At 52.5% G+C, this 27,365-nt stretch overlaps 1 protein-coding gene across 3 annotated transcripts in view; it reads left to right on the plus strand.

Moving 5' to 3' along the window:
* ITGA3 (integrin subunit alpha 3) overlaps positions 1–27,115 on the plus strand; it is a 28,426-nt gene extending 1,311 nt beyond the window's left edge. The window contains exons 2-26 of one of the 3 annotated variants that reach the window (XM_003414642.4): positions 7,176–7,303; positions 7,628–7,707; positions 9,909–10,158; positions 12,138–12,224; positions 12,646–12,853; positions 13,326–13,522; positions 15,101–15,189; positions 15,328–15,464; positions 15,619–15,705; positions 16,650–16,717; positions 16,790–16,926; positions 17,455–17,604; positions 17,717–17,814; positions 18,160–18,307; positions 18,567–18,635; positions 19,238–19,317; positions 19,423–19,500; positions 20,094–20,196; positions 20,378–20,560; positions 20,733–20,858; positions 21,621–21,734; positions 22,688–22,786; positions 25,607–25,732; positions 26,126–26,268; positions 27,004–27,115. In XM_003414642.4, the coding sequence (XP_003414690.2) occupies positions 7,176–7,303; positions 7,628–7,707; positions 9,909–10,158; positions 12,138–12,224; positions 12,646–12,853; positions 13,326–13,522; positions 15,101–15,189; positions 15,328–15,464; positions 15,619–15,705; positions 16,650–16,717; positions 16,790–16,926; positions 17,455–17,604; positions 17,717–17,814; positions 18,160–18,307; positions 18,567–18,635; positions 19,238–19,317; positions 19,423–19,500; positions 20,094–20,196; positions 20,378–20,560; positions 20,733–20,858; positions 21,621–21,734; positions 22,688–22,786; positions 25,607–25,732; positions 26,126–26,236 (2,953 nt within the window). In that variant the 3' untranslated portion in view covers positions 26,237–26,268; positions 27,004–27,115. Of the gene's footprint in view, positions 1–7,175; positions 7,304–7,627; positions 7,708–9,908; positions 10,159–12,137; positions 12,225–12,645; positions 12,854–13,325; positions 13,523–15,100; positions 15,465–15,618; positions 15,706–16,649; positions 16,718–16,789; positions 16,927–17,454; positions 17,605–17,716; positions 17,815–18,159; positions 18,308–18,566; positions 18,636–19,237; positions 19,318–19,422; positions 19,501–20,093; positions 20,197–20,377; positions 20,561–20,732; positions 20,859–21,620; positions 21,735–22,687; positions 22,787–25,606; positions 25,733–26,125; positions 26,269–27,003 lie in introns of those variants that run through there. The other 2 variants (XM_064271196.1, XM_064271197.1) reach the window with 2 other exon arrangements.
* Positions 27,116–27,365: the final 250 nt, after the last annotated feature.

Here is a 27,365-nt window from a genome sequence, read left to right on the forward strand (position 1 = left end):
AGAGGAGGGGCTGCCCCAACTTCTACTCATCTCCTGCCCTCCCCCTACACACAGCCAGCAGTGGCGCTCTCCCCACCAGACATCATCCCAGCATTCCACAGATTCATGTTGAATCTTCAACCCTGAGTGTGTTTGTTTTGGTTTGAAGAGGGAAATGGTGTTTTTCTCTTTCTTCTGGTCTCCTTCTCCAACAGCTGCAAGAAGAAGGAGAGGGAGGAGCCAGACATAGGGAACAGAGGGGAAGGAGATTGCAACCAGCTGCTTGCCACCCCCCCATTCCCACCACACACACACACACATACACGCACACACATGCGCAGGCACATACGAGCACACACACATGCCCAGAGGGACATGTCTAGGTCTGGGAGGTTTCTCTGCCATGGGCTTCGAGCATGCTGAGGTTGGCAGTTGGGGGAAGAGGCATCTAGAGGAGGTGAGGCTGCCCAGCGAAGGCCAGTAGTTAGGACAGGCCAGGCAGGTCTCACCCACCTCTTTGGGCTGAGTGACCTGGCAGGAGTCTGCCCCTACCTGGCCTCTCACTCACTACACTGAGCTAGAGGATGTGGTCAGATCAAGGGTGTCTTAAAATTCCTCCCAGTTCTGCCTGGAGCCTGTAGAAACTGAAGGAAGCTTAGAATGTTCAAAGTCCAAGCTCTGCCACAGCCTTGGCCCCTGCCTTGCGGGCCCAGCCCCTGCCCTGCGGGCCCAGCCCCTGCCCTGCCTGCCTACCTGGACTTGGCTTCAACTCTGTCCAGCTTCTGCAGAGGCTGCAGCTGCCACACCCTACCCAGCTTGGCCCCAGCAGCTGAGATGTGGCCTTGGCCACTCCTCCATTTTTTTTGAGACCCTAAGTGACCATTGGAAACCCTGGTGGCGTAGTGGTTAAGTGCTACGGCTGCTAACCAAAAGGTGGGCAGTTCAAATCCTCCAGGCGCTCCTTGGAAACTCTATGGGGCAGTTCTACTCTGTCCTATAGGGTCGCTATGAGTCGGAATCGACTCGATGGCACTGGGTTTAGTTTTTTGGTTTTAGGTGACCATCAGCGTAAGTTTCTATATTGGTGCTCTCTCTACACCTGCCCAGAAAAATATTTGATTTGACTTGATGCTGAATCTGCACAAGGAAGCAAAAAATCTGAGTGTAAATTATTCTGTACCCACCCCCTTTGCTGTGTGACCTTGAGCAAGATATTTCCCTTCTCTGGGCTAGTTTTCCCCAGAGGGGTTGGACCTGGATCCATATATTCCTTCCCACCTCTGTTGTTCTATGGGAGGCAACTTGACGTTGTGAACGGAGAAGAGGCTTGGAAGTCCCAATGCCAGTGAGCTGTCTGGGGTCTATCCCTAATAACTAAGCCTGAATGCCGCCGTGTATCTGTGGGGGTGGGGAGTGGACAGCACCCTTTCTCATGGGGTGGTACCAGATGCCATCAGGTCGATGCCGACTCCTGGTGACTCCACGTGCGTCAGAGTAGAGCTGTGCTCTGGTTTTCAGTGGCTGATTGCCAGGACTTCCTTCTGAGGTGCCTGTGGTTGGGTTCAAGCCACCAACCTTTTGGTTAGTAGCCCAGCCCTTCACCAATCTTGATGTGGTGATGTTGTTGTTGTTATGGGCCATCAAGTCGATTTCAACTCCTAGCGACCCCATGTGACAGATTAGAACTGCCCCGTAGGGTTTTCTAGGCTGTAATCTTTATAGAAGCAGATCACCAGATCTTTGTTCCGCAGAACCTCTGGGCAGGTCTGAACCACCAACCTTTCAGTTAACAGCTGAGATGAGAGTGTAGTTTAATAAAATAATATGTCTAAAGGGCTCTGAACAGCTTATATCTCCAGGGAGTGCTGAAGGCCCTTGTGTCAAGGCCAAGTCTCTGATGCACTCCCATTACTCACCAACCTCACCCAAGATGGTTCAGCGGAGGGGTTCTGCTTCTCTTCCTTGAGGGCTAGTGATGGCAACTAGGCCTGACAAGAGCCCAAAAGGTTCTAAAGCTAATAGATTGCTGCTTTCTGAACATCTGAGAGGCAGGCAGTTCTAGGTAAAGTTCTGGGACCCTCCTTGGGTACCCTCAGTCTTTCCCAGTAGTGGTTCTATATCTTGGCCCATCTCATTGAATTCTGCCCCTTAGCCCTTTGCGAGAGCCAGCTGGACCAGCTGGGCATAGCTGGATTTAGCTGCAATCAGCTGTGTAGCCAGATGTGAACAGCTGCTTCAGTGCTAAGCTCAGGGGAACTAGCAAGTCAAGCTGCAGCCTCATCTTCTATTAGCCTCAAGGTTCCTTGAAGAAAGGGGGAGAGCTCAGGGTCCTGAGTAGGCTCGTAGCCTGGGGGGCTCATGGAAGGTTTTCAAGAGATGAAGGAACCCCTGAAATTATATGCAAAACCATGTGTGTTGGTGCATTCTTCTGGTGTGGGCCGTGGGGGGGCGGTGGGGAGTACAGCTTTCCTCATATTCTCTAAGACGGTCTCATTCCAGAAATGGTCGAAACTGCAGAAACGTGGACCCTCTTTGCTGCCCCATTACCTTCACCTCTGGACTGGGGCTCTCTGCCCATGACACCGGAGGCTCACCCCAACCCAGGCCCCATCGCCCAGTCTCTGGGAGTGAGGGGTGAGGAGCAGGGCTGAGGACTAAAATGCTGAGGGCTCCTGGGGAAGGAGAGGGACTATTCCTCAGGGGAGTGGTTACTGACTGCCCCCCCACCCCCCCACAGCTGCTTTGGGAATCCAGGTGTCCTGGTCTGGCCTGACCTTGTGGGCTATGGGGGATGCCTTTGGGCCCTCTCTTCCTTTCATCCCTGCCTGGAAGTGAGGGTGTCTGGAAAGACTGGGGGCAGGGTGGCTGTGGCTCCTGTAAGATGAGGTCATACCTGAGGTGGGCAGGAGCCAGACTTACCTGCTATGCTCTCCCAAAACATGTTTCCCTGGGCACGGCCGGCACCTGGCATTCTCTGAGGCTCGTGCCAGGCAGAAATGGGCCCAGCGGCTGTGGCTGCTGCCAGAAGGCCTTCATGTGCAGTGCCCTTTCCCTTTGACCAGTCCAGGCCAAGGGCTTTAAACTGGGTAGGAGGTTGGGGAATCTAATCATTGTAGAAAAAAAAAAAGTGAGAGGGGCTTGGTCAGAACTCAACAAAGGCAGAAGAGAAATGTCCGTTGCAGCAAGAGAGATTGAGGTTAGATGACAGGAAGAACTTTCTAGGAGGTCAAATATGGGTGGAAAAAAACACTAAAGATCCAGGGAGAGGGAAAAGAAATGAAAAACAAAAAAAAAACAACCCAGCGTTGTTCTATTTTATCAGAGATTTGGGCCCAGGCTTTTCTCCCTTCCTCTGTCTCTCATTCTCTCGCTCCCTCCAGCTTGGTGCTTTGGTTTGAGGGCTGAGTCACCCGTGGAGAGAGGGGGCTGAGTGGGCAGTATAAGGAGGTGTAGGGGGAGGATGGAGAGGGCTGCAGTTTCAGCTACCATAGGAGCAGCCTCTGGGGAGATGGTTAATTATGGAAGCAGGATTGGCACCGAGCTGAGAGGTCCAGGATCCAAGAGCTGCCCCACCACTCTGGGACTCAGAGCTGGAGCAAGCTCCCTCCCCAACCTGCTTCCTGGCCTGGGAGGGAGGGGGCTAGAGACCTTGGAAGTAAGGCATGTGGGGGCCCACTGGCCTGAGTGCTGGGTCCTTTTTTTGCCACCACCTTTGCTTAGGCCAAGTAAACAAAAATTCTTCCCATTAGAACCACTCCAGCGTCTCCCTAAAGGGAGATGAAGGAATCTGGGAAGTTGATCTTATAGGCCGTTTCTCAGAGCACCACCCACCCCAGTGTCCTCCCAGGGAGCCTTCTCTTTGGGGTGAGCCAACCTGGTGCCCTGAGCTCTCCTGGGCCCCATTCCCCAGCCTTTTCTGATTCTGCTGCTTTTGCTGGGCTGTTACATTAGCTTTGAACTGCCCTGGGAGGAGTGATGGGGCAGGGGTGAGGGAGTGCTTTCCCGGAACGCAGAGCTCTGGGGGCTCCCTAGGGGCCAGGAGAAGCTGTGGGCCTGGAGCCAAAGGAGAGTGTAAGGAGGCAGCTGTTTGAAAGCCCTTAAGAGGTCATTTCACCCATCCCCCTGCCCCCAAGGGGCTTCTACTCCCACCCAGCCCAGCCTGAGATGGGAGAAGGTTGATCCCATTGCTTTTCTTCCTTGCTCCCAGGCCCAGGCATCGCTCAGCTTAGCCTCCCTCCTGACTGCTGATGGAGAGCTGGCTTAGTGGTAGTCTGGGAAGCCAGGTCAGCTTCTGGACTCTGGGCTGAACCAGACCCAACAGCAGGTAGCAGAGGTGTTAGTTTGCATATTAATTTACATGGTATTTGCATATCAGTAAGATCCCTCACCCCCCCACCCCACCCCCCCACACACCCCTGTCTGTGGCCAAGGAAACTGGACCTGACTCTTTCCAACACCCTCTTCCCCCATCCGCGCAAAGTCCTCTGGCTGTAGACCCTTTGGATGCTGGGCTGGGAGCCAGAGGGCCTTAAAGGGCCTCTGAGCGGGCCAAGTAGGAGCTAAAAATACTCTAAGGGGTGTGGGGAGGGGGGCTCCCTATGGAATCTCTGGGGAGGGAGGGGCCTAGGATATGGGGCTGGAACTTGGGCCCTGGCCCTGCGTCACACCCCATCGGTGGGCACAAAGCTAGTGCGGGGCTGGGGAGGGTATAGGCGATGAGGGCATTTATTTCAATTGAGTTCTCACTTACATCAAGCTCTGTCTGCTCAATACCCCAGGAGGCTGAGGTGGGGTGGGGTGGGGGGCTGTGCTCAGCCTACTCCTGCTCCAACCACTTGGGCTGGGCAGCTTCAACAGCCACAGGTGCAGACACTGCCATTGCATGGAAAGCCCCGGAATGCAACCTGAGCTCATCGTAGCTAGCCCCCATCTACCACTTCCTGCCAAACCTGAGCATCCCCAAGACTGACGCTAGCTAGGTGCAAGTGTCCCCCAGCCCCACTTTAGTGATAGTTGGACGTCCTTAGGCAGTGGAAGGCTGACTTAGGTCCCATCCTTTCCTCCCTGTAAACAACTGAACTAGTCTGTTCTTTTTCTCTGCTCCAGGTTTCCTAAACTGGGGGGCAGAGATTCCTAGAGGAAGTCCAGGGGCCATGCTAGGACCCATCCTGGCGCCACAAGAAACCAGAACCATGTTGGCCATGGCTTCGTAATTCCAAGGCCCTTTCCCAGAATGAACCCATTTGCTCTCCCAACAACCCTGCTGTCCCTGTTTTATAGATGAGGCACTCAAGTCTCAGAAAGGAAAGGAAATTGCCCCTTGATGCAGGACAAAGCCTAGAACCAGGTGTTCCTCTCCCATGGGCCTGGTGCTGGCCTCTCTCATGTGTCAGGCACACCAGGGGGCTGATGTCCGTGGGTGGCCAGGCACTCTCCTCAGCCCAGACAGAGGGTGATTAACTGGGCCTGGTTGGCTTGCTGGCCTCGAGCCAGCCTCCCTGACCGGCACTCCTAACACTGCCCTGCTTGGAGAAGCTGCACCCTGCTCCCAGGAATACTTCCCCGGGGACAGGACTGAGCTTCAGATGTGAGGTGCAGGCAGAGGCCCCGCCCCCTCCCAGCACCCCCAGGCAGTGCATTCCTGACACCCAGTGGGCGGAGGCACCCCAGGTCCCAGCATGCCTAGGCCCTGTCCTGCCCACTCCTAGCAACCCTCACTCACAGGGCCCAGGCGGGAGCTGCAGGCGTGCTGTGGCTTGGCACTGCCCCAGGAGGCTAGGTCCACCAGGATGGAGATGGGGGGCAGGGGGGAACCTAGCAGAACATTGAGAGGCTGCAGAGAGAAAGCAAGGGATGGTGGGTAAATCTGGATTCTCAAATCATGGGTGCACAGCATTTGGGTGCATATTAAATTTGTAGGTCCTAGGTGATGAAAAATTTGGGAGTGGATAAGGGTAATGGTTAACCACCATGATGAACATAACTAATGCCCCTGAACTGTGTATGTTAAGATTGTTGAAATGCAATGTTTTGTTGTATATTTACCATAGGGGAAAAAAAAAAATGTAGGTCCTAGGGCTCCGCTCCCAGATTCCATCCATGGGCTGAAGAACTGGCCTTTTTAACAAATATCTCAGGGATGTCTGATGCTGGTGGTCCATGGACTGTCCTTTGAGATATTATTTCAAGGATAATCCTCTGTTTCCCCCGACCCCTGTTTGCCCCTCTGGGATAGAATGGGTTACCAGGGCAATGTGGCATCCTGCTGGGGCCGGGGCCCTCAGCACCCTTGTAGGGACTTGCAGTCAGTATCCCCAAAGATGGGCTCTGGGCAGACTGGAGGGAAGGTGATAGTCCTTGCCGACCCCCACCCTCATGCCCACCCACTGGGAACTCTGCCCTGGGGCCACATTGTCCAAAGTGTCAGGTGCCCACTCCCCACCCTATACCTTGTGGTCCTATCTTAAAGTGGGAGAGGAGGGTTGGACATCGCCCAGATCACTTAGGGGCCCAGGCCTCCTTGATCTAAGTCCTCAGGTGACTTAGTGAGGAAGGACCCAGGCATTGGACAACCTGCCCTACCCCCTCACGAGGTTCTCACCTCCGGCCCCAGGATTTGAACCCTGTGCCAGGATTCCTCCAGTCTTGCTGTCTTCTGGTCTACATTCATCTCAAAGGCCAAAGCATTCCTTCCCAAACCCAAATCTGAACATGTCACTCTCTTGCTTAAAATCCCTTCATGGCTCCCCCAGGGCCCTTCCGGCCCTGGCCACTGTCCCTCCCTGATGTTCCTGGCCTCCAGCTATCTCCAGGGCTCTGCAGATCCCTGAATCACCCTGCTTGCTCATGCTTCCTGGCCCTTGTACATGCCCATCCTTTGCCTAAAGTGCCCTTCCTCCCCTTCTTCACCTGGTGAACCCTAGTCCTCATCCTCAGACCAGGGCCATCTCTTTTGGGGGTCTCCCTGACTGCTCCCCTCTCATGGTGTATGTCCCGCGGGTGTCTGTTTCCTTGCCTGCCTCCCCCTACACTGGACATTCCATGAAGTCAGGGGCTGGGGTCCATTCATCTCTGCACCTCCAGAGCCTGACACAGAGCCGAGCATAGCAGATACTCATAAACATGCGTTGAACAGTAGTTGTTTAAAAGAGACCATGTGGAGTCTGAACGCAGCACCCATGCTTCCCCACCCACAGGCTCCTGGCTGGTGCCCCCCGGGACCTTGCTGTGCCTGATGGCTACACCAACCGGACCGGTGCTGTGTACCTGTGCCCACTCACTACCCAAAAGGATGACTGTGAGAGGATGTCCATCGAGGAGAAAAGTGAGGGGAAGGGGCAGGGACAAGGACTGGGTCAGGAGCCTGGTGGGGTGGGCGGCACTCAGAAGAGAGATCAGGCGGGCTTGTGCAGTTTCTAGTCACTTTTTGTCCAGCTAGGAAGAGGGAGCCTGAAAGGAGAGTGGAACTGAATGGGGTTTTATGAGATTTGTGGAGCTCAGATGAGTGATGGGCTAGGAAGGGAAATGGGGAGGGCTGCCCTATTGGGATACAGGGTCTGAGAGGGACCAGCTCCTGCCCTGAGGAGGCTCTGGGCACTGGGAGCATGGGGCAAGGTGCCTTGGCTCATGATTCCTCCCATGCACACAGGTGACCCTGACCATCACATCATTGAAGACATGTGGCTCGGGGTGACTGTGGCCAGCCAGGGCCCTGCGGGCAGAGTCCTGGTAAGTGGGCACTCGTCCCTGGCTCCCTGCTCCCACCCCCAGCCCTCTTCCTTGGCTCCCAGGGGCTGAGGAGGGAAGCAGAGGGCTGGAGAGGGTCTTTAGTGTGTGTGCTGGGGCCTTGGTGAGTGTCCCTATCTGTGGCTGTGTCTGTCTGTGCATGGTCTCCAGCTGTACCACTTGATAGGTGTGTGTCCCTTGCTGTCTGCATTCCTGGGAGTTGGGGGGGCAGGCAGGATGGTCTGGCATTCTCCCAGGGTGGGCACAGCCTGGGTCCTGTCTAAATCACCCACTTCCTCCCTGCCACCCCCCCTCCCCCCGCCACTGGGTGCTCACCCATCGTGGGAACGAACTAAGGGAGCTGTGAGGAGGAAAGGGCAGAGAAGGCCTCAGGCACTCAGCCCTGGCCAGCGCTCCTTCCTGGGAGGCAGGGGAATGGGTGGGCGTGGACGGAAGAGGTACAGCCCTGCTGACTGAGGCTCACTTGGGTCTGCTTTTGGGGGCCATTCCCTGTTGTCAGTTGTCACCTCCTGCCTGCATTCCTTAGTACAGGCCTCTGGGCTCTCAATTTGAGTCCCAGAGGGATGATTTGTTGTTCATTTTTTAAATTGATGTAAAATTTACATATAGCAAAATGCAGATTTTGTTCCAGTAGGTTTTGACAAATATATACTCCAATATGAGCAACATCCAATAAAGATATAGCATATTTATATCACTCTAGAAAGTTCTCTTGTGCCCCCTTCCTGTCAATTGCCCATCCCAGTAGCCATCACTATTGGGATTTCTATCTCCTTTGGACACCATTTTAAGATCCAGGTTTACATTGGTTCATTAATGCCTTTCCTAGACCTCTGTTATGGATGGTTGCCGGATGCCATTTGAGGCTGGCTCTAAATCCTAGGGTCTTTAGCAGTGGTCTGCTCAACCATCTATTCGTTCATTCAACAAATATTTAGTGAGCGCCTACTGTGTACCAAGCACTGTGCTGGCTCTGAAGACTCAGAAGTGGTTGAAGGCAGACTCACAGTTGGAGGCAGACATAAAAAAACAAGTAAACAAGAACTAAGCCTGGTTCTGGGTTTTGCCTGACCCCAGGCTGTTTTAAGGAGCGCTGGTGGCGCAACAGTTAAGTACGCAGCTGCTAACCAAGAGGTTCAAACCTACCAGCTGCACCAAGGGAGAAAAGAACTGATGACCTGCTCCATAAAGATTACAGCCTGGGAAACCCAAGGATGGGGCAGTTCTACTCTGTCCTGTAGGGTTGCTATGAGTCAGAATCGACTCCATGGCACACAACAACAGGCAAGTTACTTAATTCTTTGTGCCTTGGTTTCCTTATCTGTTTAAAAAAAAAAAAAAAAGACAGTTGCCATGGACTCGATTCTGACTTACGGCAACCCACACTACGTGGGTGTGTGAGAGTGGAACTGTGCTCCATAGGGTTATCAGTGGCTGAGTTTTTGGAATCAGCTGCTGAAACCTAAAGGTTGGTGGTTCAAAGTCACCCAATGGCTTTGTGGAAGAAAGGCCTGGAAAACTGCTTTCCATAAAGATTACAGCCAAGAAAGTCTCACGGAGCAGTTTTACTCTATAACATGTGGGGTTGCTATGAATCGGGGGTTGACTCAAAGGGAGCTAACAACAGTAACAACAGATGTGAGATTTTAGGCAGGTTACTTAGCTCTCTGTGCCTTGGTTTCCTTATCTGTAAAGTGGGGAAAATAATTGTCCCTATTCCATAGAGTTGTTAGGAGGCTTAAGAGTGAATATGTGAAAAGGGCTTAGAACTGTGCCTGGCATATAGTAGGTACTCAGTAAATGTTAGCTGCTGTGACTGCTATTAGTACTTTAATAATGGTCTTTTCATTAAGAGGACAGGATCATCAGGGATCAGAGATGCAAGTTTTCTGATCTGCTGTGTTACTAGCTCCTTTTGGACCCATGAGCCTGAACCCTCACTGATTGTCAAATCTCTAAGCTGCTCTCAAATCCAGTAACTTTTGGCTTCCCAAAAAGTGTTCCCAGCCTTCAGAGCAGATTTCTGGATTCTAGAAAGCCACACAGGCATCACTGTGGGAAGAAAGAGAAGCCAGGAGACCTCCTCCAACTCCTGCCCCACAAAGCCAGAGGTGCACAGGACAAATGAGCTGGTCCCGGGGTCCCTGCTGTGGCTCAGGCTGTATGTGTTGGGGGGCCCCCAGGTCTGCGCCCACCGCTATACCCAGGTGCTGTGGTCGGGGTCGGAGGACCAGCGGCGCATGGTGGGCAAGTGTTACGTGCGGGGCAATGACTTAGAGCTGGACCGCGGTGATGACTGGCAGACCTACCACAACGAGATGTGCAACAGTAACACCGGCTACCTGGAGACGGGCATGTGCCAGCTGGGCACCAGTGGCGGCTTCACCCAGAGCACCGTGTATTTCGGGGCCCCTGGTGCCTACAACTGGAAAGGTGGGGGCCGTGGGGAAGGGGAGAAGGAGTAGAGACCACCCAGCCACTGGGACAGCCAGCCCAGACCTTCCACACTAAGAACAGAAGAGACAGGCCCTCTTGCCAATATTAAAGCCACCACTACTACCCCTATTTTAAAGCACCTACTATGTGCCAGGGGCCTTACACATATTATCTCAATTAATCTTTATAGTAGTCTTATGAGGCAAGTATTATACCCATTTTACAGAAAAGAAAACTGAGCCTTAATTATGTAAATTGCCCAAAGCCAACAGTAAGTCATGAAAACTGAATTGAAACTCAGGTCCAGCTGACTCTAGTTTAACCATTTAAAAATGTTTTATAAAAGTAAAATATGTTCCTGGCACAACAATGTATTGTATTTCAGGGCCACCATAATAAATTACCACACTGGGTGGCTTAAAACAGCAGAAATTTATTCTTTCACAGTTCAGGAGGCCAGAAGTCCAAAATCAAGGTATCAGCAGGGCCATGCTCTCTCCCAGGGTTCTCGGGGAATCTGTTCCATGCCTCTCTCCCAGTTTCTGGTGATTGCAGACAATCCTTGGTGTTCCTTGGCTTGTAGCTGTATCATTCTAATCTCTGCCTCTGTTGTCATATGGCCTTCTCTGTGTGTCTAAATCTCCCTCTCCTTTCTCTTATAAAAGCTGTTGCCATCGAGTCAATTTCAACTCATAGCAGCACCATAGGATAGAGTAGAACTGCCTCATGAGGTTTCCAAGGAGCAGCTGGTGGATTTGAACAACCAATCTTTTGGTTAGCAGTCGAACACTTAACCACTGCGGCCCACCCTAACCCAGTATGACCTCATCTTAACTTGATTACATCTTCAAAGACCCTATTTCCAAATAAGGTCATATTTTGAAATTCCAGGTGGACATGAGTTTTGAGGGGACGCTATTTAACCCAATACAACAACTGAATAGCACAGTAGGATTTGGTAAAATAAAAAATGCTCTCTTCTCCCACCCATCTCCCTAGGTCCATTTCTCCGTGGATCCTTCTATCTATTATTTTAGAATATATAGGTTGTTGTTTAGTTTTTGTTTTTTTAGCACAAACAGAATCACAATAAACATGTTGTTCTGTTACTTTCTCTTTTCAATTATCAATAAATTCTGGGAATTTTTTTTCATGTCAATATATATAAAACCAAACCCATTGCCATTGAGTCGATTCCAATTCATAGCGACCCTACAGAGTGATCTTTTTAGGGATTTCCTTGTATCAAAAAACCCATGCTAGGAACCACCACGTTACACACCGCCTCTAAGGTATCTGATGGCTCATGCTCCCTTCATCCCTTTGCCTCTCTCTGCCACACAGGTTGTGGCAACAGGGACCCTTCTCCCTTTACCACACCCTATTGTTACAGAATCAACCAGCAAAGGGAGCCTCCACATCTCTTGACCAACAAGTAGTCTGGGGTGTGGTCACAGCCCTGGGCTCTCCTAAGTCTGAGGCACAGCCGGGCCTGACCCTCTTCTCTGGTCCTGTCTTCTGTCCCCTGGTCCATTAGTGCCTTGGAAGGGACAAGGGGCCACAGAGCAGCCCCAGGAGCAGGGGCCAGGCAGGCAGCCCAGAGTTTGAGGACAGGACAAGAAGAAGATAATGGTGTGGAGTCTGGCCTCAGTGTCTAGAGAGTGAGAGAAACATCATCTAGTACAGAAAGCATCAGGCCAGGACCCTAAATAAATGTATTCCAGCCATGTCTCTATAACTAGCTGCCCATGGGACTATGGGCAAGTCAGTTTCCCTCCCTAAGCCTCGGTTTTCTCATGTGCAAAATGGGGATCATTATTCTACATCATAGAATTGTTAAAGAAGTAACTTGCAAATGGCAAAGTGCTCAAAAATAAAAGGGGTTAGTATTATCTTTATGGGGTGGGGACAACTGGACATGGTGGAAGAAAGGGGTGGTGACTGGTGCCCTCCCCCCACCCTACATCCTTGTGAAGGAAACAGCTACATGATTCAGCGGAAGGACTGGGATTTATCAGAATACAGTTACAAGGACCCAGAAGACCAAGGAAACCTCTACATTGGTGAGTCTGGTTGGGGTGGCCCATGGGTAGTAGAGGGAGAAGGGGGCTCAGTCCCTGGCACACTGGGCCACTTGCCTTCCATGTCTAGTGTAAGAGTGAGACCAGTGGATGGGGAGTGACTAGGGACATTCAGATTAACTAGCACACATTGATTGAGCACCATCTATATACCAGGCCCTATTCTCACCACCCAAGATGCAAAGTCCCTCACCCCATGGAGCTCACAGTCCAGTGTGCAGGCAGGACTCAAGGCTGAGGTGGGGTGCCACTACTGGGCATCCGCAGTCCAGTTTTTTGCCCAACATGGACTAGAGGAATAGAGGAAATTGGAAGGGAGGCCCCGGGTTGGGGGGTGTGGGCCCAGGGCAGAGGGGGACAAAGTTTGCTGGGTCTTTGATTGATCGCCTTCACCACATCCCAGGGTACACAATGCAGGTGGGCAGCGCTATCCTGCACCCAACGGACATCACCATTGTGACTGGTGCCCCACGGCACCAACATGTGGGCGCTGTTTTCTTGCTGAGCCAGGAGGCAGGCGGAGACCTGCGGAGGAGGCAGGTGCTGGAGGGCACGCAGGTGGGCGCCTACTTTGGCAGCGCCATTGCCCTGGCAGACCTGAACAATGATGGGTGAGAGTCCGGGGAGGCCCTCAAGGGCCAGGGAGAGAGGTGGGATGGGGGACACATGCCCAGTCTGGGGCAGGGAGATAGAAGTTTGCGATTGTTCATTTGTTTACTGACTGTTTGCAGGGATTGGCAAGTCAACTCTGCATGTTGATTTGCAATCAGACTATGGGATTCTGGGTATTTGCATGTTATTTGCATGACACCTGCATTTGCTTGTCAGTGCCTGTCATTTGTGTGGCTCTGATGGATGTGGGCAGTTTGGGTGTGATCTGTGCCCACATGGCTTCTCTGTGGCATGTTTTCTATGTGGTGGGTCATATTGGCATTTCCATGTCCTTCCCATGACCTATGGCCAGAGGTGGCATTTGCACAGCTGTGTGCCTAGCAAATCATTCCTGTTATTGAGGCCCAGTCATGCTCTATATTGAGGCCCAACCTCACACTTCCATCCATTTCTTCCTTCTCTCCTGTACAGGTGGCAGGACCTCCTAGTGGGTGCCCCCTACTACTTTGACCGTAAAGAAGAGGTAGGGGGTGCCATCTACGTCTTCATGAACCAGGCGGGCAACTCCTTCCCTGCCCAACCCTCCCTCCTTCTTCACGGCCCCAGTCGCTCAGCTTTTGGCTTCTCCATGGCCAGCATTGGTGACATAAACCAAGATGGGTTCCAGGGTATGAACCAGCACCTCCCCGCAGCGCACCCACTGACCAAGCACAGCTGTGTGCCAGGCTTGACAGGGTCCACAGAGGAAACAGTATATGGTCCTGGCCCTGGGGAGCCCACAGCCATACTAGAGAGAGGACATGCAGAAGGCGCAACGTGAGGCGAGCTCAGTAGACCTGGAGGAGTTTACAAACTGCTGGGCATCGAAGACTGGGTTGAGTTTTCACAAGAGAGGGACAGTGGGGTGCCAGATGAATGTGGGATACTTGTCTGGTGTGCTCAAATCTAGCGAATGTGGAGCGTTCCCATTAGAGATGAAGCTGGAGACGTAGTGAGGGGGTAGAGATGGAGGCTGTGAATGCCATGTAGAAGAACCGGGCTTTATATTCGGGTAATGGTGGGGGTATCCAATAAAAGTTTTGGTGCCTTGAAAGTTGATTCTAGAGGAGAGTATAGGATGGGTGGCAGAGGAGCAAGGCTAGAGATCAAGAAGGCAGTAAATCAGGTATGGGATGATAAGGGCTGGGACAAGGTAGGAACCCTTGATACAGAGGATGTCACCAGTACTCTGCAGGACTTGGGACCAATCATACCTGGAGTGCAAGGGGTTGAGCTTAGTTGCAATGGGAGCACCTGGCTTATCTGCAAGTCACTTCTCTGACAACCTCAACTCCCCAGAACACAGCTGAGAACCAAAAGGAAGACAGGGGAGCCTCTGATGAGCCAAAATAGGCTCCAGAATGTTTACTCAAAAAGCCCACACACTTACTGATAAAAGAGTCATTTGGTTTCTACCTAGGACCTACTTTTCCTTTACAGACTTTTCTAATAAGCTTGGCTTTCTGGTTACCTAGGCCTTTTCAGATCCTAAGCAGCAAACTAGGAGTTCAGTAAAGTTTAAGAAGATAATAAAACATCTTGGACTTACTTGTGAAAATAATAGAAAAGTGACACGTCAACAAGTAAAGGTCACTGTAGTGTTGTGATTAAAATCCCAGGCCCTGGTATTAGGCAGACATGGCCTCAAATATCCTCTTCTCTACTCATTAGCTGTGTGACTTAGGTTCTCTGAGTTTGTTTTCTCATCTATAAAGTGGAGACAATAGTACCTACTCCACAGCACTCTTATGGGGATTAAATGTGATGAGTGTTTGAGAATCATCTGGCAAAGTCACAGTGGGTTACACCTCCTTTCCTGACTCTGCTGGTAAATGAGGCTTTACTTTATCACAAGTAGAGCCGAGGACTTCCGGATGGAGGTTGGTGGGGGAGACGGAACGCATCATGATAAGATGCCAGGCCAGTGGTCAGGAATCAGGTTTAGACCTGGCTGTGACATTAACTTGCTGTGTGACTTTGGTTAGTCACTTCCTCCCTTCTGGACCTCTTTCCACCTATAAAAGGAGGCCACTGGGCTCTGGATGGTCCTGGTTTTAGTCCTGTGCCACAGAGCTCTGTTCCTCTCCTGATGCTCTGAGCACCGCGTGGCCGGGGGAGGTCAATGCCGTGCTAGGCTCTCTGGCTGGAGCCCAGTCTGGTCAGGGAGGTATGGGCCCAGGGTGAGCTCGTCCTCCTCTCTTCCCCAGACATTGCTGTGGGAGCCCCGTTCGAGGGCTTGGGCAAAGTGTACATCTACCACAGCAGCTCCAGGGGGCTCCTCAGAGAGCCCCAGCAGGTATGGATGGTTCTGGCATGCTGCCCCCAACCACTGGTTGGGCCTGCCTTCCTTCCCCTGTTGCCCCCATACCCTATTGGGCCTCCCTCCTCAGGCCCCACCCCAGAGCCATCCTACACTGCTATCCCCTGCTGCCAGGTAATCCACGGAGAACAGCTGGGGCTTCCTGGCTTGGCCACCTTCGGCTACTCCCTGAGTGGGCAGATGGACGTGGATGAGAACTTCTACCCAGACCTGCTAGTGGGCAGCCTGTCTGACCAGATCGTGCTGCTGCGGTGAGCTGGGTAGGGGAAGGGACAGGGACAGGGGCCTGTCTCTCCAAGCCTATTGCGTGGAGCCCCATCTCTGTCCACAGGAACCTGAGGCCCAGCTCTGGGATGGGGCAGCCGGGAGGCACTGATAGCTGCCTGGCTTCTACTTTTTGTGCAGAGCCCGGCCTGTCATCAACATCCTCCATAAGACCTTGGTGGCCAGGCCATCTGTACTGGACCCCGCACTCTGCACAGCCACCTCCTGGTGAGACTCTCAACCCTGCTCTGCCCACGCAGCCTTATGAATGGGTGTAAACACTGGCCCCCAGCCACCACCCCTAACAACTCCTGAGGTCCCACCTTTAGGGGTTTGATTCTTGGAAGAAGCATTGCTCTCCTTACCTGACCTCACTAAAAAGCAGAAATTCTGGAAGGAGGTAATGGATGAAGCTGGGGGGCAGTTGAGCATAGTGGTTGAGTGTGGAAGCCCTGGACTGCCTGGCTCAAATCTCAGCTATGCCAGGACAGCAGCAGGGCTCGACTCTGGGCGTGAGGCCAGAGGAAAAGGGAAAAGGGAGGCACTTAGATGTATGGATGTAAGGAGGGCCACCTTGGGCAAATTATTATTCTCTCTGAGTCTGATTTCTCACCTGTAAAACGGAGTTAATAATAATAACCAACTCACAGGGTTCTTGTGATAATTAAATGAGATAATGTACAAAAAACCCTTAGCACAGTGTCCTGTGCCCCATAAAAAAAAAATAAAATAAAATAAGTACTCAAAAAATGTTAGTTGCCAAGATGGTGATGAGGACGATAGTGGTGTCCACTTTGTGTGAATGAGGATGTCAGGTCAGAAGGCAAAGGGAGATGGCAGGGAAGCAAGGGGGGAGGGTTGGTAGAAGGAGATCTGGACTGGGAATCAGGAGACCTGGGTTCCAGACTGGGCTTAGCCACCAATTGACAGATGATTTCAGGCAAGTCTTTCAGCTCTCTGGGCCTCAGTTTCCCCACTGGTGAAATGAAGGGTCTGGTATGACCTCTAACCCTGTTTTCTATGGCTTTAATGGGAGTAGGGAGGGATGGCATCAGGGTGCCACAGACCAGCTTTGTGCACTCCTCAGTTTTAATCCTACCAGGGGCCTGAGAACTAGGGCCTGGATATGTGGGTCCCCCCATGACCAGGTCCCCTGTATACCTCTCCAACAGTGTGCAGGTGGAGCTGTGCTTTGCTTACAACCAGAGCGCTGGGAACCCCAGCTACAGGCAAAACATCAGTGAGTGCTGGGGTGCAGGGCGAGGGGGGCATTTTCACCTGGCCACTTGCTGACTGCCCTGCCCACCCGCAGCCCTGGCCTACACTCTGGAGGCTGACCGGGACCGCCGCCCACCCCGGCTCCGCTTTGCTCGAAGCCAGTCAGCCGTCTTCAATGGCTTCTTCTCCATGCCCGAGATGCGCTGCCAGACACTGGAGTTGCTTCTGATGGTGAGGGAGGGGTAGGGGGCAGGCAAGGACTCCCCCCCCCCCCCAGGGAGGTGGACAGAGTCCCCCAGATCAAGGATAAGGGACTGGGGTCTCCCAAGAGACGGAGATGGGATGTTGGCCTGGAAGACCACAGGTCTGCCCAGCATATGGTAAAGGAGAGATAGAGCCCCTGGGGTGGCGATAGGGGCCAAAGGGCTCATCACCTCTGAGACAAGTGAGGAGTGGCGGATGCTTGGGGAGAGGTGTCCCTGAGTGGAGGCAGGCTCAGCCCCTCTCTGGGGCATCAGGGTAGAAGGGGAGAGCTCAAGCCGGGGACCCCAGGGTAAAGGGAGGCTCATCTCCTGGGGGGGGTGGGGAGGGCAGGTGGTAGAAACTCTCACCTTGGAGAGCGGGCTAGAGGGGAGTCAGCCTAACTGGGGGTTCTTTGGAGTGGCGCCCCCTAGCTCCTCCCTGGGGAATCGGGATAGTGTGAGAGTTTAACTGTGGGGAGTCAGGGCCGGCTGGGTTCAGCGCGCCCTCCCTCTCCAGGACAACGTCCGTGACAAACTCCGTCCCATCCTCATCTCCATGAACTACTCTTTACACTTGCGGATGCCCGAGCGTCCCCGGGTGGGGATGCGGTCCCTGGACGCCTACCCCGTCCTCAACCAGGCGCAGGCGCTGGAGAACCACACTGAGGTGGGTGGGGGAGGCCGGAAAGGCGGCAGCCTCAGGGGGCTTTGGGCAGGGGGTGGGGGTGGGAGAAGGCGCAGTGGATGGTGCAGGCCCTCATGCCTCCGGCCGCCCCTAGGTCCACTTCCAGAAGGAGTGCGGGCCAGACAACAAGTGCGAGAGCAACTTGGGGATGCAGGCGGACTTCGTGACAGAGCAGATGCAGCGGCTGAGAAGGTAGACTCTGGGCTGCGCTGATTGGCCAGACGTGGGGCTTTATTGCCCAAAGGAGCTTGAAGGGCGGGGCCCTATTGGTCCGGGAGGTCAGAGGGGGACTAGGGGCGGGGGAAGATCTGAGGGGTGGGGCTTCACTGCCTGGGGCTATTTGAGGCGAGGATGTGTTAGGCTGCCCATCTCAGGCCCGAAAAGGGGCCGCCTTCTCCAGGTGAGACTAGAGGGCAGGACCTTGCTGCCCCAAAAGAGGGTTTCTTACCCAAATAGGCCTGAGGGGCGAGGTCTCATTGATCCTGGGGAGGACCCGGGGGCAAGCTTCTAACTCAGTCCGGGACTCCTTCCCCGCAGGCTCCAGTACGGCAGAGACACCCGGAAGCTGCTCCTGAGCATCAATGTGACCAACTTCCCCAGCCAGATTCGGGCTGGGGAAGATGCCCACGAGGCGCTGCTCACCGTGGAGGTGCCTCCCGCCTTGCTGTTGTCCTCAGTGAGGCCCGTGAGTGTTTCAGAGCTTAACCAGGGCTCTGCAGGGTATTTGCATCCTTATATGCATATCATTTACATGTGTTGTCCTTTGCACTGTGCTCCCTTCCTCCCAAACCCCTCCCCAGGGGGCTTCATTGACTCTGCTACTAGGGGAGCCAGGATCTCAAGCCTCCAGGGCTTCTGACCCTGCACCACAAGGGTGGGAAGGAGGAGGAGGGGCCAAGTCCTACCTTGACAGGACCCTGACCTTGCTTGTCTTCCTTTCTCAGCCCGGGGCCTGCCAGGCCAATGAAAGCATCCTCTGTGAGCTGGGGAACCCCTTCAAAAGGAACCAGAGGGTGAGCACCTTCCAGACTCCCCCAGCTCTTTTGGGTCCCAGGCTGCACCTCTGATGAGCTCTGAATCCACCTTGCTTCTGCCTGCCTCCTTGAGGAGCAAAACCAGAGTAGGGAGGGGCAGATGTAGTAGAGGATGGGGAGAAGCCCAGAGACTGGGGGTGGGGTGGGGTATGGGGCTATACACAAAGCTGGAGCAGGTGGAGGTGAGGAACCAAGTTGTGCTGAGCACCTACCATGTGCCGGGCCCTGAGTTCGACACTTTGCTTCTTTTCTATGATACAATTCTCATGACCTTTTAAGGAGGTAGGTGCTATTTTACAGAAAGCGCAGGCTTAGTAAGTTTTAGTAACGTGCCCAAACATAGCTCAAAAATAGAAGAGACGTCTCCTGATGGAGAAAAGAATTGTAGAGGGAGGCAGAGATGAGTCTAGGCAGGTGAAAGTGTGGAGATGGGTGGGGAGGTAAAGACCCCACACGCAGAATGGAAGGAAGAGGAGGCCAGAGAACCAACTCCCTAACCTAGTGTCCAGCCCTGCTTCACCCTGACATCACCCCTGCCAGACCCCAAACACCCTCTCTGCCTCCCCTGACCCTCGTGGCAGATGGAGCTGCTCATTGCCTTCGAGGTCATCGGGGTGACCCTGCACACAAGGGAACTTCAGGCACAGCTGCAGCTGTCCACGTGAGTGACCACCTGAGGCCAGGCTGGGTCAGGGCTGAGGTGTCCTGGGGCCTCCCTTAGCCCCAGCCTCAGCTGAAATGTCTCCTCCTTGCATTCCCTCACCAGGTCTAGTCACCAGGATGACTTGCAGGCAATAACCCTGCCTCTGCTGGTGGACTACATGCTCCAGGCCTCACTCAGCATGTGAGTCCTGCTCTCTCCCACCCCCACAGCCTGCTGTGCCTGGGCTGGGGCCTCCCTTGTACCCAAGGTATCTCCCAAGCTCCTCTGCCACTCCTCCCTCCAGGCCTCCCCTTCCCCGGCTCGTCCCTTCCCTTAACAACAACAACCACTATCATCATGGTTATTATTACTCCTTCTATGCATTGGGTCCGAATCGACGGCGATGTGTTCGGTTCTGGGTTCTCCTGTAAAGCAGGAGAAGTGGGAGAGTCAGCCATCCTGGAGCTAAGGCTTTGGAGTGGCCCGATCATTTCTTGAGAGATCATTGTGCTCAGAATTTTATGTACATCATCTCATTGACTCCTCACAACAGCCCTATATGATGTAGCAACTATTATTAACCCCATTTTACAGGTGAGGAAACTGAGGCTCAGAGAGGCTAAAGAAGTTGCTTGAGGCCACACAGCTAGTAAGTGGCAGAGCTGGGCTTACACCAGGCCTGCCGGATGTCAGAGGAGCTTTAGTTAACCAGCCTCACTTCCTTGGTGCCCACCCCTCTACCAGGGCCCTGTGCCTCCCATCCTGCATGACTCCAGCATCTTTCTTACCCTTAGGGTGAGTCACCGGCTACAAAGCTTCTTTGGGGGGACAGTGATGGGTGAGGCTGGCATGAAAACTGTGGAGGATGTGGGAAGTCCACTCAAGTATGAGTTCCAGGTAAGGGAACATTTGGCTTCTTAGGAAGCGGGGCGGTCCCAGTCTGGGGACTGGAAACTTCTGGGGAGGGCAATGGGAAGTTTCTTCCTGAGGCTGGGGTCTGAAGGTGGGAGGGTTGTGGTTGGTGAGATGGCGGTGGTTTTCCAGGAGACAGTGCTCATGACGCCCCTTGTGCCTGCAGGTGGGCCCAATGGGGGAGGGGCTGGCAGCCCTGGGGACCTTGGTCCTGGGACTGGAGTGGCCTTATGAAGTCGCCAATGGCAAGTGGCTACTGTACCCCACGGAGATCACTGTCCATGGCAACGGATCCTGGCCCTGCCAGCCACCAGGAGGCCTTGTCAACCCTCTCAACCTCACTTTTTCTGTAAGGACACCATCAGGGGGATCTTTGCTTTGCATCTCATTTGTATGACATCTCATTTGCATGCTGCAGGGCAGAAAGGCTAATGTCTTCCCTCATACCGCCTTGGGAGGCTGACTCTTCCCCTGCCCCGTCCTCTTCTCCCTTCCCCTGCTCCCACTTCTTCTCTCCACAGGTCCCAGGGGATGGGCCGCCATCTCCACAGCGCAGGCGACGACGGCAGCTGGACCCTGGGAGAGGCCAGGGCCCCCCGCCTGTCATTCTGGCTGCTGCCAAAAAAGCCAAGTCTGAGACCCTACTGGTGAGTGGCCAGGTCAGGGTGGGGAGGATTGAGCCGCCCCATTACAGGATGTGTGGGCACCAAAGAGCAGGCGAAGCAAGGTGCTACTCACCAAGAAACCCCAGTCTGATATGGTGGTGTAGTCAGAGGGAAGAGACCCAACTCCTGCCCTCAGACAGCACCCTACTCTGATGGGGGAGGCATGGCCCTTGCCCTTGGGGGGCATGCAATACAGTGGACCGAAAGAAGAGACAGTGGTTCTATTCCAAACAGCCTCAGCCTGTTGGGGATGATACAACCGCTCAAAACCTTGGACATAAGGCCTGGGGAATGGGGAGGGGCAAAAGGAAGTGCAGGGTAGGGAAAGGGTGGGTGGTGCAGGGCACCCTCGTAGGAAGGGAGAAGGAACAGGCCTGGGAGGCAAGTTGAGGCCTGGCTGGGTGGAGAAGTGGGAAGTGTTATCCCAGGCGAGGAGTGGCATGAGCAAGGCTCGGTGTGGGAGGGGCTGGCAAGGGAAGTGTTGGGGACTGGTCTCCATTTGCCTGAGCAGGGACCAGATTTCATGTTATCCGTGTCCTTGGCATCTATATGTGCTTGGCTCAAAGGGTGTGTCTTAAATGCATACATATGGATGGGAGGGGAGTCTGCGCACATGAAGGGGTGAGGTCAGCCCCTTGGAGTCAGCCATGAGTGGAAGAAAGCTTTGGAGTGGTCTAAGGTCTGGAGCAAAGAATCTGGAGACTCAGACTCTGTCACCTCCTGTGTATTTCCTGCCCACCTCAGACCTGTGCCAATGGTCGCGCCCACTGTGTGTGGCTAGAGTGCCCCATTCCTGATGCTCCAGTCATCACCAACGTGACCGTGCAGGCCCGGGTGTGGAACAGCACCTTCATCGAGGTCAGTGCCTGGGTCTGGGGGTCTCTCCTGCCACCTACCCAGGAGGGAGAAGGCGAGCCCAGGGTCACAGCAGGGCCGCTAGGATGTGTGTGGGAGAGGGACAGCACTGTGTTTTATGTGCAGTTGTGTACCTGTCACCGTGTGCACATCAGTGTTATGTCTGTGTGTCTGCATGTGGATGTGTCCATCTTGTTTGTCTCCAGCCAAACTGGCCTTCTATCATGTGTCCGTTACTCTGTCACGTGTCTGTTATTCTGTCATGTGTTTGTTATTTTCCCACCTCCATGCTTTCGCTCATGCCATTTCCTCCTCCTGGAGTGCCCACTTCCTCTGCTATCGCATGTCAGCTCCTACTCAGCCTTCAAGGCTTCCCCCCGCTGCTTCACCCTCAGTCAGCCTGGTCTGACTTTTCCAGCTAAAAATGACCTCTCCTCCTCTGGACACCCACAGAACTTTCTCTGAAGCTCCTTATGCCAGTTACCACTTTTACTCTGGGTCGTAGTTACTCATATATCGGTCTTCTCACGCTAGGCCAGGATCAGCAAACTTTTGCCTGTAAAGAGCCAGATAATAAATATTTTCAGCTTTGTGGGCTCTGCCCTCATAACGTGACAGCAGCCAGACAATATGTATATGAATGAGCACGGCTGTTGCCAAAAAACTTTACAAAAGCAAGTGGCGGGCCAGATTTAGCCCACAGGCCTGCCCTAGACTATGGTCTTCCTTGTTTCTGCTGTACCCAGCACCCAGCATAAGACCTGACGTGCAAATGAATGAACAGATGAGTTAACAATGTGCATTTGTGTGTGGAGGAGAGGCCTGGCTGTCAGAACCTTTGGGGTGTTGTTTAAGGATGTGGCCTGGTGGGAAGGCACGCTGGGGTGCTTAGGGCCAGGAGGGAGGTCCAGAGGTGCTTCAGTTGCTTCTTCTGACTTGCTTGTACCTCCCCCCAGGATTACAAAGACTTTGACCGAGTCAGGGTAAATGGCTGGGCCACCCTGTTCCTCCGAACCAGTGTCCCGACCATCAACATGGAGAATAAGACCATATGGGTGAGTGAGTGTGCTAACAAGGATAGCAGTCTCTGGCCAGGGCACTATCACACGTTCAGTCTTGGCAGCACATTAGAACCATCTGGAGAACTTCTGGTGTCTGGATCTCACTCCAGACCAGTTAAACCTGAATCTCTGAGGGTCCGACCTGGTAATGGTATGTTTCAAAGTTCCCCAGATGATTCTACTGGGCAGCCCAGGGTCAGGAGCCATTGCTTTCGCTGATGTGAGCCACACAACATCTCCATAAAGATTAGGACTGAGGTTGTTATATCTATTTTATGGCTGAGGAAACTGAGGCCTGGAGAAATTAAGTGACCTGCCCAAAGTGACAAAGCTTGTAAGGGACTGGAACCAGGACCCACTGGTTGTCACACTCATTCTCATATCTGCTATGTACATGTGAACTTCTGGCCACAAGAAATAAAGAGAGAGAAACTGGGTAATACAGTGAAATAGAGGAGCTACCACAAGAAACTGACTGTTATTTGCAGATGATGCGATTATCTACAGAGCAAAAATGATAAGCAACCGAAAGTCCATTTTACCAATAAGAAAATTCGGGAAGTTCAGGAGCTCAAGACAAGATAAAAAATACCAGACTCATAGCATTCCAAAATGTTGGCAAGAACCAATCAAAAACATAGCACAGAGACGGGGGCGGGGAGGATGTGGGGAAATAATACATAGCAGAGAAGATCTCATTCAAACTCACCAGAAAAGTTATACAATATCTGGGAATAAATGTAACAATAAATGTGTAAGAAAGACTTAAATAATGGATGGCAAAAGTCAATATTATCAAGTCAAATCTTCCCAAATTATTCCAGTCCCAGTGGAATTCAGGGAAACTTGGAAAGAAAAAAAAAAAAGCTCCCAAACTTGCTTCTGCATTACACCTGGACGAATAAATGTGACAATATCGCTAATAAGTTGTTGGGAAAATGTTTATGAATAGAGATACATAAGCAATAGAAATATGGACATGTGTGGCAGACTGGTTAAATATGTTATGGTAAATTTTCTATAATAAATTAGTAAGGTGTAGGAAGCCAGACCAGAAAGATCAGTGGAACAGAGTAGCTTCTAAAAAAAAAAAAAGACAGGAATAATCTGCTTTTTTAATCAGTGGGAATAGAAAATTATTGCATAGTGTTTGCACATTTGGAAAGTAAAGCCAAATCCCTACCTCACACCACAAACAAAAATACCTTTGAGTTAGATTAAATATTTAAAAACAGCAATTAAAACCTAATCTACCACAAGAAAATACAGACTAATTTAATAATTATCTTGAACTACAGAGAGGAGGGGTTATTAAACCCGGAAGTCACAAAGGAAAAATTTGACTATATGAGATTAATCTGTATAAAAATGTAAATCTGTATGCAGCAAAAGATACGGTAAAGAAACTGAAAGGGCAAATGATACATTGCTTTAAAAAAGTTGCAGCATATATGGGCAAGTATTAGTAGATATTTTTAATATATAAAGACAAGGGACATAAACAGGCAGTGTGCATAGGGTGAAATACAAATAACTCACTGATTAAGAAATGAAAATAAAAACAGCTACAGTAAGTCTGGTGCTGAAGAGGATGGAAGGAAATGGACAGTTCCTCAGGCTATTGACTGGAGTATAAACTGGTAAATTCGTTTTGGAAATGAACTTGTGAATATCTATTAAAATTTAAAATGCATGTTTCCTTTGATCCAGCACATGGTGATATTTCCTAAGGAGCAAATAGGCCAAGTATGCAAAGATAAATAAGTGGGGATATTTAGAGCGTTGTTGGTAATGGCAGAAAATTGGAAACAATCATCTTCATGTCCTTCAGCAAGGGCTTCGTTTAGTAAAAGATGATACATTTCTTACAATGATTATGCAGTCATCAGAAGAGACTAAGTCAATGTATATCAATTAACATGGAAAGAGGATGATATTAAGTGAAAAAAGAAGCAGGTTGCTGAACAGTGTGTGTCATATGCTCCTCTTTATGTGGAAAAAATGTATATGTTTAATATATGCATTAAAGAGATTCACCAAAATGTTAGAGATAGTTATTTTTAGGTAGAAACAATACTAGGAGTTTTTTTCTTTATATCACCTGAATTTTGTAAAAAAACAAGTCATATATAATCAGAAAAAAAACATACATGTATAGCCATCGTAGGGAAAGAAAAAGAATGGTACTGTGTACCGTGTGTCCCTTGTTTTGGAGCAAATATTTACGGAATACTCACTGTCTACCAGTTTGTCTATCCTGTTAAACACGTTTAATCCTCCCCAACAACCTGTGAGGTAGGCATTATTATCAATACTCATTTTACAAGTGAGCAACAGAGAGGTTAAGTAACTTGCGCAAGGTCATGCAGCTAGGACTCAAGCTCAGGCAGTCTAGCTCCAGAACTCATGCTTTTGGCCACTCTGCTATACTATGAGGTGGGGGCATGATTATTCCCTTGTCAGAGAGCATGAAATGGAGATTCAGAGAAGGTGAAATTACTTGACCAAGGTCACACAGGCAATCAGGCGTGGAGCTGGTGCCCAAGCCCAGATATGTGCATCACCAACCCAGACTCCAGCCGCCTCCCAGATCTGACGCTGCTCCTCTGGAGCCGCATAAATGCTCAAGAAGCAGCAGGAGAATGGACCTGCTGATGTCAACGGGGCAGGCAGGGACTTTTTCCAGTCCCTTGGTGCCCCCTATTGGCAGTAAGTCAAACAGCAGGGTCCAGGGTGCAGCAGAGCCTGGAGGGGTGAGGATAGGATTAAGAGGGCAGAGACAGACAAGGCTTAGTTCCTTCTCTCCCCCTCCAGTTCTCTGTGGACATTGACTCTGACCTGGTGGAGGAGTTGCCGGCAGAGATCGAGCTGTGGCTGGTGCTCGTGGCTGTGGGTGCGGGGCTGCTGCTTCTGGGACTGATCATCCTCTTGCTGTGGAAGGTTAGGTGCCCAGCCCACCTCCAGGACTCCCACTCCCAGGCTCCTGCCAGCAGACCCCCACCAACTCTCCCTTCATCCTGTGTCTCCCCATCCCATTCCTCCCTTCCATCTCACCCTTCCCCTCTCTCCTCCCCTCCCCCTCCACAGCTTCCAGTCTCACCCCTGCCCCGTCCTCACTTTACCCAGAAGGGATGCTCCTGCCTGAGCTTATGGGGGGAGCTGCAAACTGGAAACGGAACTCCAGGAGCTCTGGCTTCTGGCCACACCGTCAAGCTGGGGCCACAACCCAGGCATCCAGGCTCCCCAGCCCTAGGGCCCAGTCCATGAGTGCTGCTGGCAGGGACACCCCAGGCCCCCCCTGATGGCCCCTCCCCACCTGCTCCCCTCCCGCAGTGCGGCTTCTTCAAGCGAGCCCGCACTCGCGCCCTGTATGAAGCTAAGAGGCAGAAGGCGGAGATGAAGAGCCAGCCGTCAGAGACGGAGAGGCTGACCGACGACTACTGAGGGGGGCAGCCCCCCGCCCCTGGCCCACCCGGGTAACGCGGCCTCCGGGCCCTCTTCCCCAAGCCCCACAGCTAGCTGGGGCTCTGACTCTGTCCTGTCTGCTCCTCTTCCTTTATGGGCCCGCACTGCACCTCAGCCTGTCCCCAAAGAGGAGGCCACTCTGCCTGCCTCCCCTCCCATGCCCTTGGGGGATTCTGCCTCTCACCAGCCCCTCACTGAGCCCCTCAGGGACTTGGGACCCCAAGAGGGAACCATAAAACCTTCCTCGTGGCCACTTTGCTCTCTGGGAATTGAAAAGGCCAAGGCCAAGACTAGGCCTCATCTCTTGTAGGTCACAAGGTGAATTTCCACAATGATTCTATACTCCCATTCCCACCCCCCAGGGGAGGGGGAGGTTAGTGGAGTCCTTCCTTCTCAGAACCAGCACTTTTCCTCCAAAGCCAGGATAACAAGCCAGCCTTACTCCCCACACTGTGTTCAGGGGAGACACTCGCCTTCCTAGCCAGTCCCCCAACAATCTCTGCAGCCGCCCCTCTGTCTCCATCTGCCTCTTCCTCTCCTCTCTGCCTTCCTCAATTCCTCCTTCCTTTGGGGTCTGGGGTGGGGAACTTTGTCCTTCCCGTCTTGGCACAGGGAGATTGGGGGTTTTTGAGTCAGGGGTCCTGGTTTTGAGGACCTCTGGGTGGGGGAGGAAGAGACTAGGCACGTGTGCCCACCAGCTTGAAAGCTGGGTGCTGATGTTCTTTCTCCTCTTCCCCCAACCCCAGTGTGACTTCTTTCAGCGGACCCGCTATTATCAGATCATGCCCAAGTACCACGCAGTACGGATCCCTGAGGAGGAGCGCTACCCACCTCCAGGGAACACCGTGCCCACCAAGAAGCACTGGGTGACCAGCTGGCAGACTCGGGACCGATACTACTGACATCCTCCCAGCCCCCTCCCCCAATACCCCCTTCTTCCTATTTATCTTAAGTTATGCCCCTGACAGTCCGCAGGGGCCGTGGCCTTTGGTGGGCACCAGCAGGCTCAGGCAAGCGCACCTCCTCAAGTGCACACGTGTTGTCTGGCCTAGGTACCCCGCGGCAGGAGGGCTGCGGTGTGGACCTGCCAGTGCCAAGCACACTGCAG

This window comes from Loxodonta africana, chromosome 18 (assembly GCF_030014295.1).
Source record: "Loxodonta africana isolate mLoxAfr1 chromosome 18, mLoxAfr1.hap2, whole genome shotgun sequence".
Lineage (NCBI taxonomy): Eukaryota > Metazoa > Chordata > Mammalia > Proboscidea > Elephantidae > Loxodonta > Loxodonta africana.